General features: G+C 43.1%; 1 protein-coding gene across 1 annotated transcript in view; it reads right to left on the reverse strand.

Moving 5' to 3' along the window:
- SEPSECS (Sep (O-phosphoserine) tRNA:Sec (selenocysteine) tRNA synthase) overlaps positions 1 to 10,849 on the reverse strand; it is a 37,322-nt gene extending 26,473 nt beyond the window's left edge. The window contains exons 1-5 of the mRNA XM_072862686.1: positions 10,583 to 10,849; positions 9,032 to 9,186; positions 6,604 to 6,722; positions 6,364 to 6,522; positions 3,650 to 3,803 (exon numbers count right to left, since the gene is read on the reverse strand). Coding sequence (XP_072718787.1) covers positions 3,650 to 3,803; positions 6,364 to 6,522; positions 6,604 to 6,722; positions 9,032 to 9,186; positions 10,583 to 10,696 — 701 coding nt within the window. The 5' untranslated portion in view covers positions 10,697 to 10,849. The remainder of the gene's footprint in view (positions 1 to 3,649; positions 3,804 to 6,363; positions 6,523 to 6,603; positions 6,723 to 9,031; positions 9,187 to 10,582) is intronic.
- Positions 10,850 to 12,454: the final 1,605 nt, after the last annotated feature.

Raw genomic sequence — 12,454 nt, forward strand, 5'->3', positions numbered from 1 at the left:
GCATTGTGGGGTTTTGGAGAATGCCTATTCCAAACTACAGTCTGATCGTAAGCCCTCTTTATCAAGTGACCCAGAAGAAGAACGATTCCAAATGGGGCCCTGAGCAATGACAAGCCTTTGAAGAAATTAAACAGGAGATAGTTCATGCAGTAGCCCTTGGGCCAGTCCGGGCAGGACAAGATGCCAAAAACGTGCTCTACACCGCAGCCAGGGAGAATGGCCCTACCTGGAGCCTCTGGCAGAAAGCACCAGGGGAAACTGGAGGTGGACCCCCAGGGTTTTGGAGTTGGGGATGCAGAGGACCTGAGGCCCACTACACTCCAACTGAAAAAGAGATATTGGTAGCACATGAAGGGGTTCAAGCTGCTTCAGAAGTGGTTGGTACTGAAGCACAGCTCTTCCTGGCACCCCGACTGCTGGTGCTGGGCTGGATGTTCAAAGGGAGGGTCCCCTCTACACATCATGCAGCTGATGCTACATGGAGTAAGTGGGTTGCACTGATCACACAACAGGCTCAAATAGGAAACCCCAGTCACCCAGGAATCTTGGAAGTGATCATGGACTGGCCAGAAGGCAAAGATTTTGGAATATCACCAGAGGAGGAGGTGATGCGTGCTGAGGAGGCCCCACTGTACAAGAAACTATGAGAAAATGAGAAGCAGTATGCCCTGTTCACTGATGGGTCCTGTTGTATTGTGGGAAAGCATTGGAGGTGGAAGGCTGCTGTATGGAGTCCTGTATGACAAGTGGTAGAAACTGCTGAAGGAGAAGGTGAATCGAGACAATTTGCAGAAGTAAAGGCTATCCAGCTAGCTTTAGAAATTGCTGAAAGAGAAAAGTGGCCAGTGCTCTATCTCTATACTGACTCATGGATGGTGGGAAATGCCTTGTGGGGGTGGTTTCAGCAATGGAAGCAGAGTAACTGGCAGTGCAGAGGCAAACCCATCTGGGCTGCCGCATTGTGGCAAGGTATTGCTGCCTGGGTAGAGAACCTGGTTGTAAAAGTACGTCACGTAGATGCTCACGTACCCAAGAGTTGGACCACTGAAGAACTTCAAAACAACCAGCAGGTGGATCAGGCTGCTGAGATTGAAGTGGCTCAGGTGGACCTGGACTGGCAACAGAAGGGTGAATTATTTATGGCTCAGTGGGCCCATGACACCTCAGGCCATCAAGGAAGAGATGCAACATATAGATGGGCTCATGACTGAGGCGTGGACTTGACCATGGACACTATTGCACAGGTTATCCATGAATGTGAAACGTGCTGCAATCAAGCAAGCCAAGTGGTTAAAGCCTCTCTGGTATGGAGGATGATGGCTAAATATCAGTATGGGGAGGCCTGGCAGATCGATTACATCACGCTCCCACAAATCCGCCAAGGCAAGCACCATGTGTTCACCATGGTGGAAGCAACGACCGCATGGCTGGAAACATATCCTGTGCCCCATGCCACTGCCCGGAACACTATCCTGGCCCTTGAAAAGCAAGTCCTGTGGCAACATGGAACCCCAGAGAGAACTGAGTCAGACAATGGGACTCATTTCTGAAACAACCTCAGACACCTGGGCCAAAGAACACAGCATTGAGTGGGTGTATCACATCCCCTAGCATGCACCAGACTCCAGGAAAATCAAACGATACAATGGACTGTTAAAGACTACCCTGAGAGCAATGGGTGCTGGGACATCCAAACATTGGGATACACATCTAGCAAAGGCCACCTGGTTAGTCAACACTAGGGGATCTGCCAATTGAGCTGGCCCTGCCCAATCAAAACCCTTACGTACTGTAGAAGGGGATAAAGTCCATGTAGCACACACAAAAAGCATGCTGGGGAAGACAGTCTGGGTTATTCCTGCCTTGGGCAAAGGCAAGCCCATTCGTGGGATTGCTTTTGCTCAAGGACCTGGGTGCACTTGGTGGGTGATGCGGAAGGGTGGGGAATTATGCTGTGTACCTCAAGGGGATTTGATTTTGGGTGAGAATAGCCAATGAACTGAATAGTATGATGTTAATTGCTATCTAATACTGTATGTCATCACTTCTATGGTTGCTATACACCATATCAACAATATTTCAGTGAGAATCACCCAGATTAATGAAGAATGAACTTTGATGAAACTGAGCAAAGTGCAGCAGTGATGGAACCAGAGCTGGCTTCAGCATGCAACAATCCAACACCACACACCAGCTCTCCTGCCCTGAAGGACTGTTATGACAGATGGAGCCCAAAGGCATGGACTAAATGAACTCAATGGACACTTTAGAGGGATGGCCCATAGACTAAGGGCCTAATGATATCTGTGTGTATATATCAAAAGACAGGGAAAGTGGTGGTGATTAATTGGAATGTATTGGAAAGAATGGGACCTGGGCATGACAGGGATGGTATAGAATAAGGGGTGGATACTGTCCTGGTTTCAGCTGGGATACAGTTATTTTTCTTCCTAGTAGCTGGTATAGTGCTGTGTTTTGGATTTTACTATGAGAATAATATTGATAACACACTGATGTTTTAGTTATTGCTAAGTGGTGTTTACACTGGTCAAGGATTTTTCAGCTTCTCATGCTCTGCCAGGTGCACAAGAAGCTGGGAGGGGGCACAGCCAAGACAGTTGACCCAAACTGCCCAAGGGGCTATTCCATACTATGTGATGTCATGCTCAGTATAGAAACTGGGGGGAGTTGGCTGAGGGGTAGTGGTCGCTGCTTGGGGACTGGCTGGGCATCGGTGGGCAAGTGGAGAGCGGTTGTATCACTGGTTTATTTCCCTGGGTTTTGTTCCTCTCATTGTTTTCCTTCTCATTACAGTTTATTATTATTATTTTTTTTGTTCCTATTATTAAACTGTTCTTATCTCCACCCAGAAGTTTTCTTACTTTTGCTCTTCCAATTCTCTCCCCCATCCCACCGGGGGGGGGGGGGGAGGGTGAGCGAGTGGTACTTAATTGCTGACTGGGGCTAAACCACAACAGAGCTGGAAATGATAAGAAGTAGCATCATGCAATCAGGCAGCAAATGTTCAAGATAAGTTACAGCAGGGCAAATCTCATATGTTATACTTGCACAGCACATCTGTCCTATATGCTTCCAAGAGTTTCCTTATATCAGTATATCTTAATTAGCTCTATAAACATAAGTATAATATAGGAAAGAGTAACTGAAGCAAAGATTTTAAATTTAGCTGTAGCTTTTTTTTAAAAAAACTCTATTAACAGCCTAGGAAAGTTCATCATTGACTAGGAGGAGAAGAGTAGAAAAGGCAACAGTAATATTAAAATTCCAGCATTAGCTATGGAACTACGTTTCCTGGACTATGTTTCTAAGAAAGTCTACTTTTACTACTTCCATGAAACTATAAGAAAACCACTACCAAAATTACATTCATTTCACCACAAGAGATCATCATGAACCTCAGTTATATGACAGAAGGAAGACCTTCTGCATTATTCCCACTTTTTTAACATACTTTTCTGAAAGTGGAACATTGTTTCAACCTGCCATTTTCCTTAAGCAAAGGGATTAAAGTGCTTTTACTAATTGTCGGCAGTAATTAAGCAATTTTAGGAAGATGGACATTCAAAACATGGAGGTTTTGTTTGTTTGTTTTTACAGTAACAACACACTTCTTACAAAGACTACTTACCTATCAGGTACCCTCGGAGCAAAGCAAGACGTTGTAGAATGCACACAGAGAATATTTTCAGCACCAAGAGCCTTGATTTTAGCCTCCACTGCTTCAACGTCTGTCCGTAGCTCATCGCCTTCTAATACATTTTCTATCACCACAGGCTCAAAACCTGACCAAAACCAGCAAGACCTGAATGTGTATCATTAAATCTCTGACTAATTGTGGATTTTTAGTTCTAGTATAATTCTGAAAAAATCTTCTGGCTTCTGTTGTTTTAACAGATTCTTTCAGACTTGGATTAAGAACACAGATACTTAAACTGTTTTATTGTACAACACCCATACAGCTAAAAACCACAATAATATTCTTGTTAAATACTGGACTCCAGAAAAAAGTTTACTGGACATTCTTTGCATGCAACAGCAACAGGTTTGAAGATTGTTTTAAAAACAGATTAACCTCTTCCCTCCCAATTAAAAAGAAAGTGTTTGAGTGGCATTCTCGTAAAACATTAGCATACTAAACCAGCCTCTCTAAACAGGATGCCATTAGATGTAGCAATGCAATAATGATCATTATGAATTGGCTTTCATCCTAAGCTTCTGCCTTATTCCATCTATAAATTTCCATATTACTTCTTAAAAGATAAATATGTCCATGTTTGACCTCCTTTTGAAAGTTAACTTTGTCATATCATAAAATCCAAGCTATTTCCTAAGTCTTTTATTTTATAAGTTTCCAGTTTTAGTTTGTATTTAAGATGTACAACAGCTGAACCTCATAAGGTTGTTTCTCAAGAACACATATGAAAAATGTTTGAAAAAAGGAAGTTATCCCCTTCTTCTAAATGCTGGAATGTTTCCAGTTTTGGAATGGGCTGCTCAGGAGGGATGTTCAAAAACCAGAGAGGGTCTGTCAGAGGGCTACCAAGATGGCTGCAGTATAGCACACACAGCTTAGAAAGAAAGGCTGTAAGAGCTAGACTTTTCAAGCCTGAAAAGGCTACAGAGAATATCTAATAGCAGCGGGAATTACAAAGACGAGAGCACCGAACTCTCCTTGGTAGGATATAGTAAGAGGCAACAGCAACAAATTTTGGCTTGAGGGATTCAGAATGAACAGCAAGAAAAACTTTTTTTCATTCAGAGGATAGCACAGCACTGGAACTGCTAACCAGAGAGGCTGTGGAATCTCCATCCTCAAAGATTTTCAGAATTCAGCTAGACAAAGACATGGTTGACCTAACCTAGTGCTTAGAATTTTCTTTCTTAAAGAAGGAAGACTGTCATGGTAGTTGTTCAAATTTCTAGCTTATAAATAAATCAGAAAGGTTTTGTTTACAGAATAAAACGCTGGAAACCATCCAGTCCCTTCCCCAAACAGGTGTGGCATGGCAGCAACATCATGCTAGCTGAAGCAACCATTACCTTCCTAAAAACAGAGAGATGTTCAGTTTACTGAATGAAAGTAAAGGAGAAAGGGAAAGAGTGATTTCCAAAACAGTGTAACATGGCAGCAGCGATGTGAATTGTTCCTTCATGGCTCAACACCATGCCTTAACACTGACATGTAAGGCTCAAACTCTACAGAAGAACTGGGACTAGAATGGTTTATTGACATTGTTAGCCCTAGTCTCGTTTTCAATTAGTGATCTCAAAGACAGAGATTGCATTTAATAGTTGTTAGATATCTGATACCTACTTCTCTCTTATTTTTAGTTGATAATTCTTTTAATTAATTTTGTGATAGCTGTCTTAACTAGTAAATAAATTAATAGATTAATTATATTTCCTCACAACCTTCTCCATTATAAACGTAGTTTCCTTAGCTTGATGTTCTAAATTGAGCATAATATTCTGAAAACACTCCCGCTTTTCTTATATACATGTTCTATTTGTTCTGATCTGATTGCTTTCAAAGACCTCTGCATCTTACTTGGACAGAATCCAGTCCCTGCTTCCAATTGTTTTAGTCACTTTAATGAGTCTTTTATGCAAAAAATAAACGTGTCCTAGGAACTAGGACTAGAATCTATGCCACCACCTGCAGGTATGTGCACTGAGCTGGAAACTTATGGTCTCCCTTACTTGCCCTTTCCTTGATCCCATGGGGATCAAGGGGAAAGCTTCAGTGCAGGGACAGACTTCTACCCTTAACTTATAGACTGGTAAACAAGGAACTCCATTTGAGAGAAATTAAGGTTTGAACTAAGGAAGGCACCAAACTCATTTCCTGAGTAAGCTGAGTGACACTGCAAGATTAAAAACAAATAGGTCAGCTAACACTTCCCATAATCTAAAATAAAAGAATGTGCAAATCAGACAGCTTGTCACCTTCTGATCACAATTCCTAGGACACATATGTTTTTTGCATAAATCTAAGAGAGATATTTGAACCATGACCCTTGGTTCTACACAGTTCTCAGGACAGCAAATTAGGCATCTAACTCCAAGAGTGAACTGTAACTTCCTTGGTATTGTGTTCTCTATTGACTACTTTATACACCTCTGTATCTCAGCATACACCTACGTTTTACAAGGCATTAGGAAGACAACTCATATGTGTGACTACACGTTAGAAATCAGGAGTGTACAAATAAAGTACTTAGAACTACTATGCATTAGGCCTTTTCTGGATCTTACTGCAACCATATGAATTGATCACTGTGCTAGATGAAGTTTGATATCTTTTAGAGGAACACACTGCGTAATCAGTCAGCTACTTCTTACCTGCAGTTATCATTGATTTAAAGCAAGACTTCTGGTCTATACGGGGCCAGATAATGTATTTTGCCTTTGGTCTCTTGTGCCGTAATGTTAAAAAACACAGAGTTAGACTCATGCCAGTTGCCATAGGAACCACAAAGCAATTGGTCACTGTCCGGACACCTGCACATAAAAAGCAAGTCAGAAATGAAGAACCCATGACACGCCCCCACAAACGAGAGATATTTTCAGATTTACACCTACCAGCCAGCTTTATAACATCCAGTACTACTGAATTAGTAAGTTTGTTCAAAAGGCTAGAACCTGCAGCTTTAGGCTGGACTGCAGAAATATCACCTGACCTTCCAATCCCATGGATCAACCTAAACAAAAAAGGTTGAAAACATACATCAAGTTTTTTCACATCCCAAAGCAATAATTCTTGCTGACTGAAGACCATTTAATATGATAAACTATTGTGGAAAATGCTGTATCAAATGCAACATCAATATCTGCCATAATGAGTTCCATTATAACAAACTACATATATTCGTATGAAACTCTCTGTCTTTTTTTTTTTTTCTTTTCAGTAGATAAACAATGTTCCAGTATGCAAGTAAAAACTTTGACAAGACCCATAGTAGCAATACCTTTAGCATCTGGCAGGCTTCCTTTTAAATGCACCTCAACTCTCCTGGATGTCTGTTGAATTAGCATTGTAAATGCTGACATGTTCAGACACACAACTCCAAGGAAAACAAAAATCAGTTGCCTATAGTGTAGCATACGATAGGCATAGCGGTATTGTACAGCTACTCCCCTGACAAATGCTTCTTCTCCACAGGGCAAAGAAATAATACATACTGTGACAAAATGTCCTGAAAGATAGTTAGGTTAATGTACCACTTTGCCCATCTTTTTCTACATCTTCACTTCATCTACCTCATTCTACTATTCAATATTAGGTATCATACCATACCATCTCTCTCTGCATTCTGTTTATAAATTATATTTATAAACTGCGCTTATAGATGTTGGATATTGTTTATCACCTTTCAGGAGTGGGGGATCCTGAAATCATGTATAAAATACAAGCTTACAGAACTAACTTTACCCATGGCTGAAATGCAGCAGCTGCTCAAGTAAGCTAGTAACAATACACATCTATTTATGGCCTTAATTCTGTTTTTGTCTTGGGAATAAAGTCAAATGCAGTCTGATGAGTGTATGGAATTCAGAACTTCTTGGAGCATAGTTTTACAGCTTGAATTTTTTTCCCCATTTCAAGCAATGTATTGAAATCAACAATAGCTTGATAATTAATTGAAACTTGCATAAAATTCTCACTCCATCAAAAATATTTTCTTCCTTCCCTCATTCCTGCTGCTATGTTCGTAACAGCTTTCTCATACTACTACTTTTTCTTTTCTGCACATACATACTCCTTTCTAAGGAGCAATTCTCCCTAAGGCTGGCCCTTAGAATTTATTAAGCTGAAAGGAAAGACAGCTTGAGAACCATCTCCTGCTACCTCCATCACTCCCAAAGTTACCTGTAAAACTTACTGCAGAAATAAGTGGAGTGGAGGACGCCTCTATGCCTTCGTTTGCTATTGCTGACACTCATAGGTGAAGGCAAGATGCCAGGTGACAGAGCTGCATCAGACCAACAGTAGTGAAATGCCAGCCCAGGCTCTCTCTGGCCAGAAGCTGAGCATGCTTTCTCCAGCATTGTCAGAAAGCAATACTTCCTTGGATACTCTCCCAGGTGTGACCCTCTACCTCCCTCACCACATATATCCTAGACTAGAGAGCAGTACAGAAAACAAAAAAGGCCAAACTGATGTATTACTGGCTTTCTTCATTAATTTTTCATGGTAGTGTAGGGCTTATGAAAGCCATTAAGCCTAAGTAATTCAACTTCCATATGGTAAAGTTACTACATTTCTGGTCTCTAATATGCTTTTGTGTTAATCTTTCAAGGAGAAACATTCCAGGAAATTTCACTTTGTTTCATTCCTGTTTGTTAGGTAAAACATCACAGCAAGGTACTCAGCACAGAACTCTATGCAAAAAAAAAAAAAGTATATTCATAAAGAAATTAACGCAGAGCCTCTAGAATTATAGCATCCAACACACGCATCAAGTGTCAGAAGGGCTACAAGTTATTAAAAGCTCTTCTTGTCTTTATAGATCTCCTTACTTCATATAAAAACTATTATAAATGGACTGGGTTTTCCTGTGTATACCAACTAATCACATTATAAAGATATTAATGAATATAAAAAAATACAAAGACCTGTTCACTAGGAATGTTTGATACTTTACAACTACAATATGCAGTAGTTTTTAATTATATACATATAAAAAAACTGGACAGTGTTAAAAAAGGCAAATAATGCATGGATTATTTTAAAACAGGAAGATCTCTGCTTCCCTGGCATGCAGTCAGCTCAACATTTTAAGCTTCTACCAGTTCAGCATACAGGACGTAACGCTGACAAAACGTTTTTGTTTCATTCAAGACTTTCCAATGAGTTATTAATGAAAATTCAATACAGAAAGTTGTATCAATTCAATATCGCATTATACTGTTTTTCTCAAATGCTATCAGATAACAAGACACAATAAGATACGCCATTTGAAAGCATTAATAATAAATTTGAATAATTCAAATTGCCAATAATTTGTACCTGTAATGCCTTCGGGCAACAAGTCCTGATGCCACTCTTCCTTCCCTCTCACCCACACCACAGTTGCCCAGAAAGTTATTGCTATCCATTACAGCAAGTTCATGAAGAAACAGTTCAATTGTGCTTTCATCCCATCCATCTTCAGGACATTTTCCCTTAATAATAATAATAATATAAAGGTAACTACAAAACTTGGAAATTAAAAATGAACAAAAGTTTATGCAACTTGTTTGATTGATGTTACCCTTCTTTCCCATGCAGAACAGCAGTTTGTATTTTCATTATGCTATTTTATATTATCTAATGTTATTAACCTGTATTCAGAGAAAAGTTAAATAATTATTTTTTCATATATTAAGTGCAATTACATTAGCATATCCTGGCATCAAAATAGTCAGGATATTTTTCACTTTCAAGTGTTCCTTAAGGTACACACAAAACCACTGCAGCACATATGTGTTAATTACTCCCTAGAAGACTATAGATTATTTGATGTATTCTCTAGACAAGAATCTACTACTACAGGAATTTGGCAGAGAAAACTGGATGAAAAGGAGATAACTGGGTATTATAGAACCAAAAATATTAATTATGAGCAGAAGGGAAATACAGTTTCACTTGTAACACATCTTTCTATCTGCATATTTTCCTTTCTAGTTATTATCTAACAGGTAAGGAAACCACTTACAGAATAAGTGTCAAAGCCTGCAACCAGAGCCATGCTCTCTCTTGTGCTTTTTACTGCATTAAGAACTGCACTCATCTCTGCAAGCTGCAGAAAAGATCCTCAGAGGAAAGGTACTCATAAACCCATGAAGCATTACTATAGCAGCTCAACAGTTCAGAGGCTTTTTTTTTTTTTACATGGCCCAATAACAGTAAAACAAATTCAGTAAAACTAACTCATTTCTGAAGTGTGGTATGAAAGTTAAGTTTGAAACAGTGGATGATGTGACTAAGGATGTTCAAGAACAGAAACATTTGAGAACTCATTGATAGTTATTTCAGTACACTGGAGACAAAGAAATGCATTGTTTTGGCACCTTACAAGTATCATTTTTTACCTCATGTAATACTATGTTATTATCTTATTGTTTTAAAAAAATTCTTTAACTATTTGCTGGGCCTTTCTCAGCAAACGCACAACCTAAGGCAATCACTTTTTACTCCCAAACGTGGCCTTTCATTTCAGGGCTCCGTAAGGTCTCTGCCACTACGGCAAAGGAGCCGAGCTCTCCCGAGCCACCTCGCCCGGACTGTGCCCGACACGGCGGGAGCGCCGTGCCCCTGCCCACCGGCACGGGGGGTTAAAGAGGGCCGGAAAACCACTGTGGGAGCTGCTGGAGCGGAACGGCCCGGGTCTCCCCGGCAGAGAACAGGCGGGGGCCGTGCCCGACGCCGGGCGGAGAACAGACGGGACCGGCTCACTCGCGGGACCCCGGGCCGGGCCGGGCTCACGCCGGCGGGCGGCCCAGTGCTGCTTTCCGCCGCTCCAGGGCCCCGGTGCCCCGAGCGGCGGCGGGGGCGGCCTGGCGGGGCGGCCCCGGTTACCTGCTCCAGCAGCGCCCGCAGGCGCAGCTCGTGCGCGCGGCGGCCCTGCGCCCCCTGGCGCACGTAGGCCGCCGTCACCAGCCGCTCGCTGGAGCCGAAGTTCTCCGCGTTCATGGCCGAGGGGCGGGCGGCAGCGCGGCTCCGGGCGGCGGCGCGGGCTCCAGCCGCCGCTCCCCCTTCAGCGCCGGCGCGGCGCGCAGGGCCGCCGAGCGGGGCACCCGCTAGCCGGCCCGGTGCCCCCAGAGAGGCGCGGAGGAAGTGCGCATGCGCCGCTGAGGAGAGCCAGGGCCCCTCCCCTCACGGAGGCTGGGCCGCGCCCGCCTCGCCGCGGGGGCTGCCGCGCTGAGGGCCTTTCCCCCCGGGGCCACCGCCGCCCGGCGCAGACAACCGGCGGAGCCAACCGGAGGCCTCGGCCTCTGGGTGGAGCGCTGGGCCACCCCCTGCTAGAGGTACAGGGGCTGGCACGGACCCGCGGCGGCCTTTGCCCGCAGCTGCCGTGGGAGGGGCCTCCGCATTCCGCCCTCGGGGGAAGTGAATTCGTACACTATGACAGCGTTTGAACTCAAAGGCAGCGCGGGCTCCCGCAGCCGGCGGCGTCCCTCCGTGAGGGCGGAAAGCCTACCAGAAACGAGACTTCTTGTCTGTGAAGAACCCTTTCCTGGGGTTCCCTCCCCCTCGAAGTTTAGCGTGAGGCTGTTGAGAACAGCCACGTAACTCCCCTTAAGGTTCCTGTCAGGGTAAGAGCCTTTTGCTCCTTGCACGTTTCTGTGAGCAAAGGCGCTTGCGTGACTGTCCACGGCGAGTAACAGCAACCTGCTCACTCGGTGCAACTGCAGCCCGGCCTACCCGCCAGGGCTGTGGAGGCAATGCAAAACATTGCACTACAGGTAGAGAAGCACGCTACTAGGAGAGAGCTGATTTGCTTTCTTTTCACGTTATTTGGGAAAACACAGTTATGCCAGCAGGAAATCTGGGACAGGCATCATGATACCTTTACTAGGAACTGCCAGCAAAGCCTCAGCAAGTGGAAGCTTACCTGGAGCACAGGGGCTCCTCAGGGCACTTGAGCACCCGGCTGCCTCCGCTGTCCTTTGCACTCAGGCAGCCATGGGGGCTGGCAGATTGCCATTTGCCTTCCTAAAATAGCCAGTAGCAAGTGTGCGAAAATTGAGGTGCGTTAAGTACACAGTGTGCTTACTTTTAACCAGCCTGTACCTGGTCAACTGAATTTGTTTATGAAGACTTACCTGGTTCTTCTGTTTTACAGTTTTAAGCTCAGACGGCTAATTAATGTGTGAAAAGTACATAGTGATCGTCCTGCTTCTGTAGGTTTAATTAGCGTGATTAGGATCTTTCAGGTGTTCTGACAGAGTAATCTTACACACCTGTTTGAATTGTTTGGCTCAGACTATAATTAACACAGTTTCTTAGTCCTTTTGAACAGAAAAGAGCTTTGCAAGTTGAATTGTCCCGTTTCTTAGTCCCCCTAGTCGTGCTGCTGTTACTTTAGAAATACTGAGCAGCTATTCATCGTGTTCTGTATTTTAAAGTATCACAAGAGGGCGCCCACCTAAAGCTAAAAATCCACGATTGTGCATGTATTCCCTTTTTTTTCCCTTCTCTTTTTCCCACTCCAATGTTTTGACGTAGTGCTCAGATATAAACAGATGACAAAGTGTGCTCTATGGATTAGAAGGATAGAGGCAAAATTGTTATAACGAGGAAAACGATCCAATTTATTTGCATGATTTAATTGTTAGTAATTTTAATCCAGGTGGCTAATTGAGAGTATTAGCTACTCAGAATTAAAATTAATAGTTTGTTAATGACTATGATGGTGATGTGTATTTTGTTCAGTTATGAGCTGTCATA

This window comes from Ciconia boyciana, chromosome 5, assembly GCF_034638445.1.
Source record: "Ciconia boyciana chromosome 5, ASM3463844v1, whole genome shotgun sequence".
Classification (NCBI taxonomy): Eukaryota; Metazoa; Chordata; class Aves; order Ciconiiformes; family Ciconiidae; genus Ciconia; species Ciconia boyciana.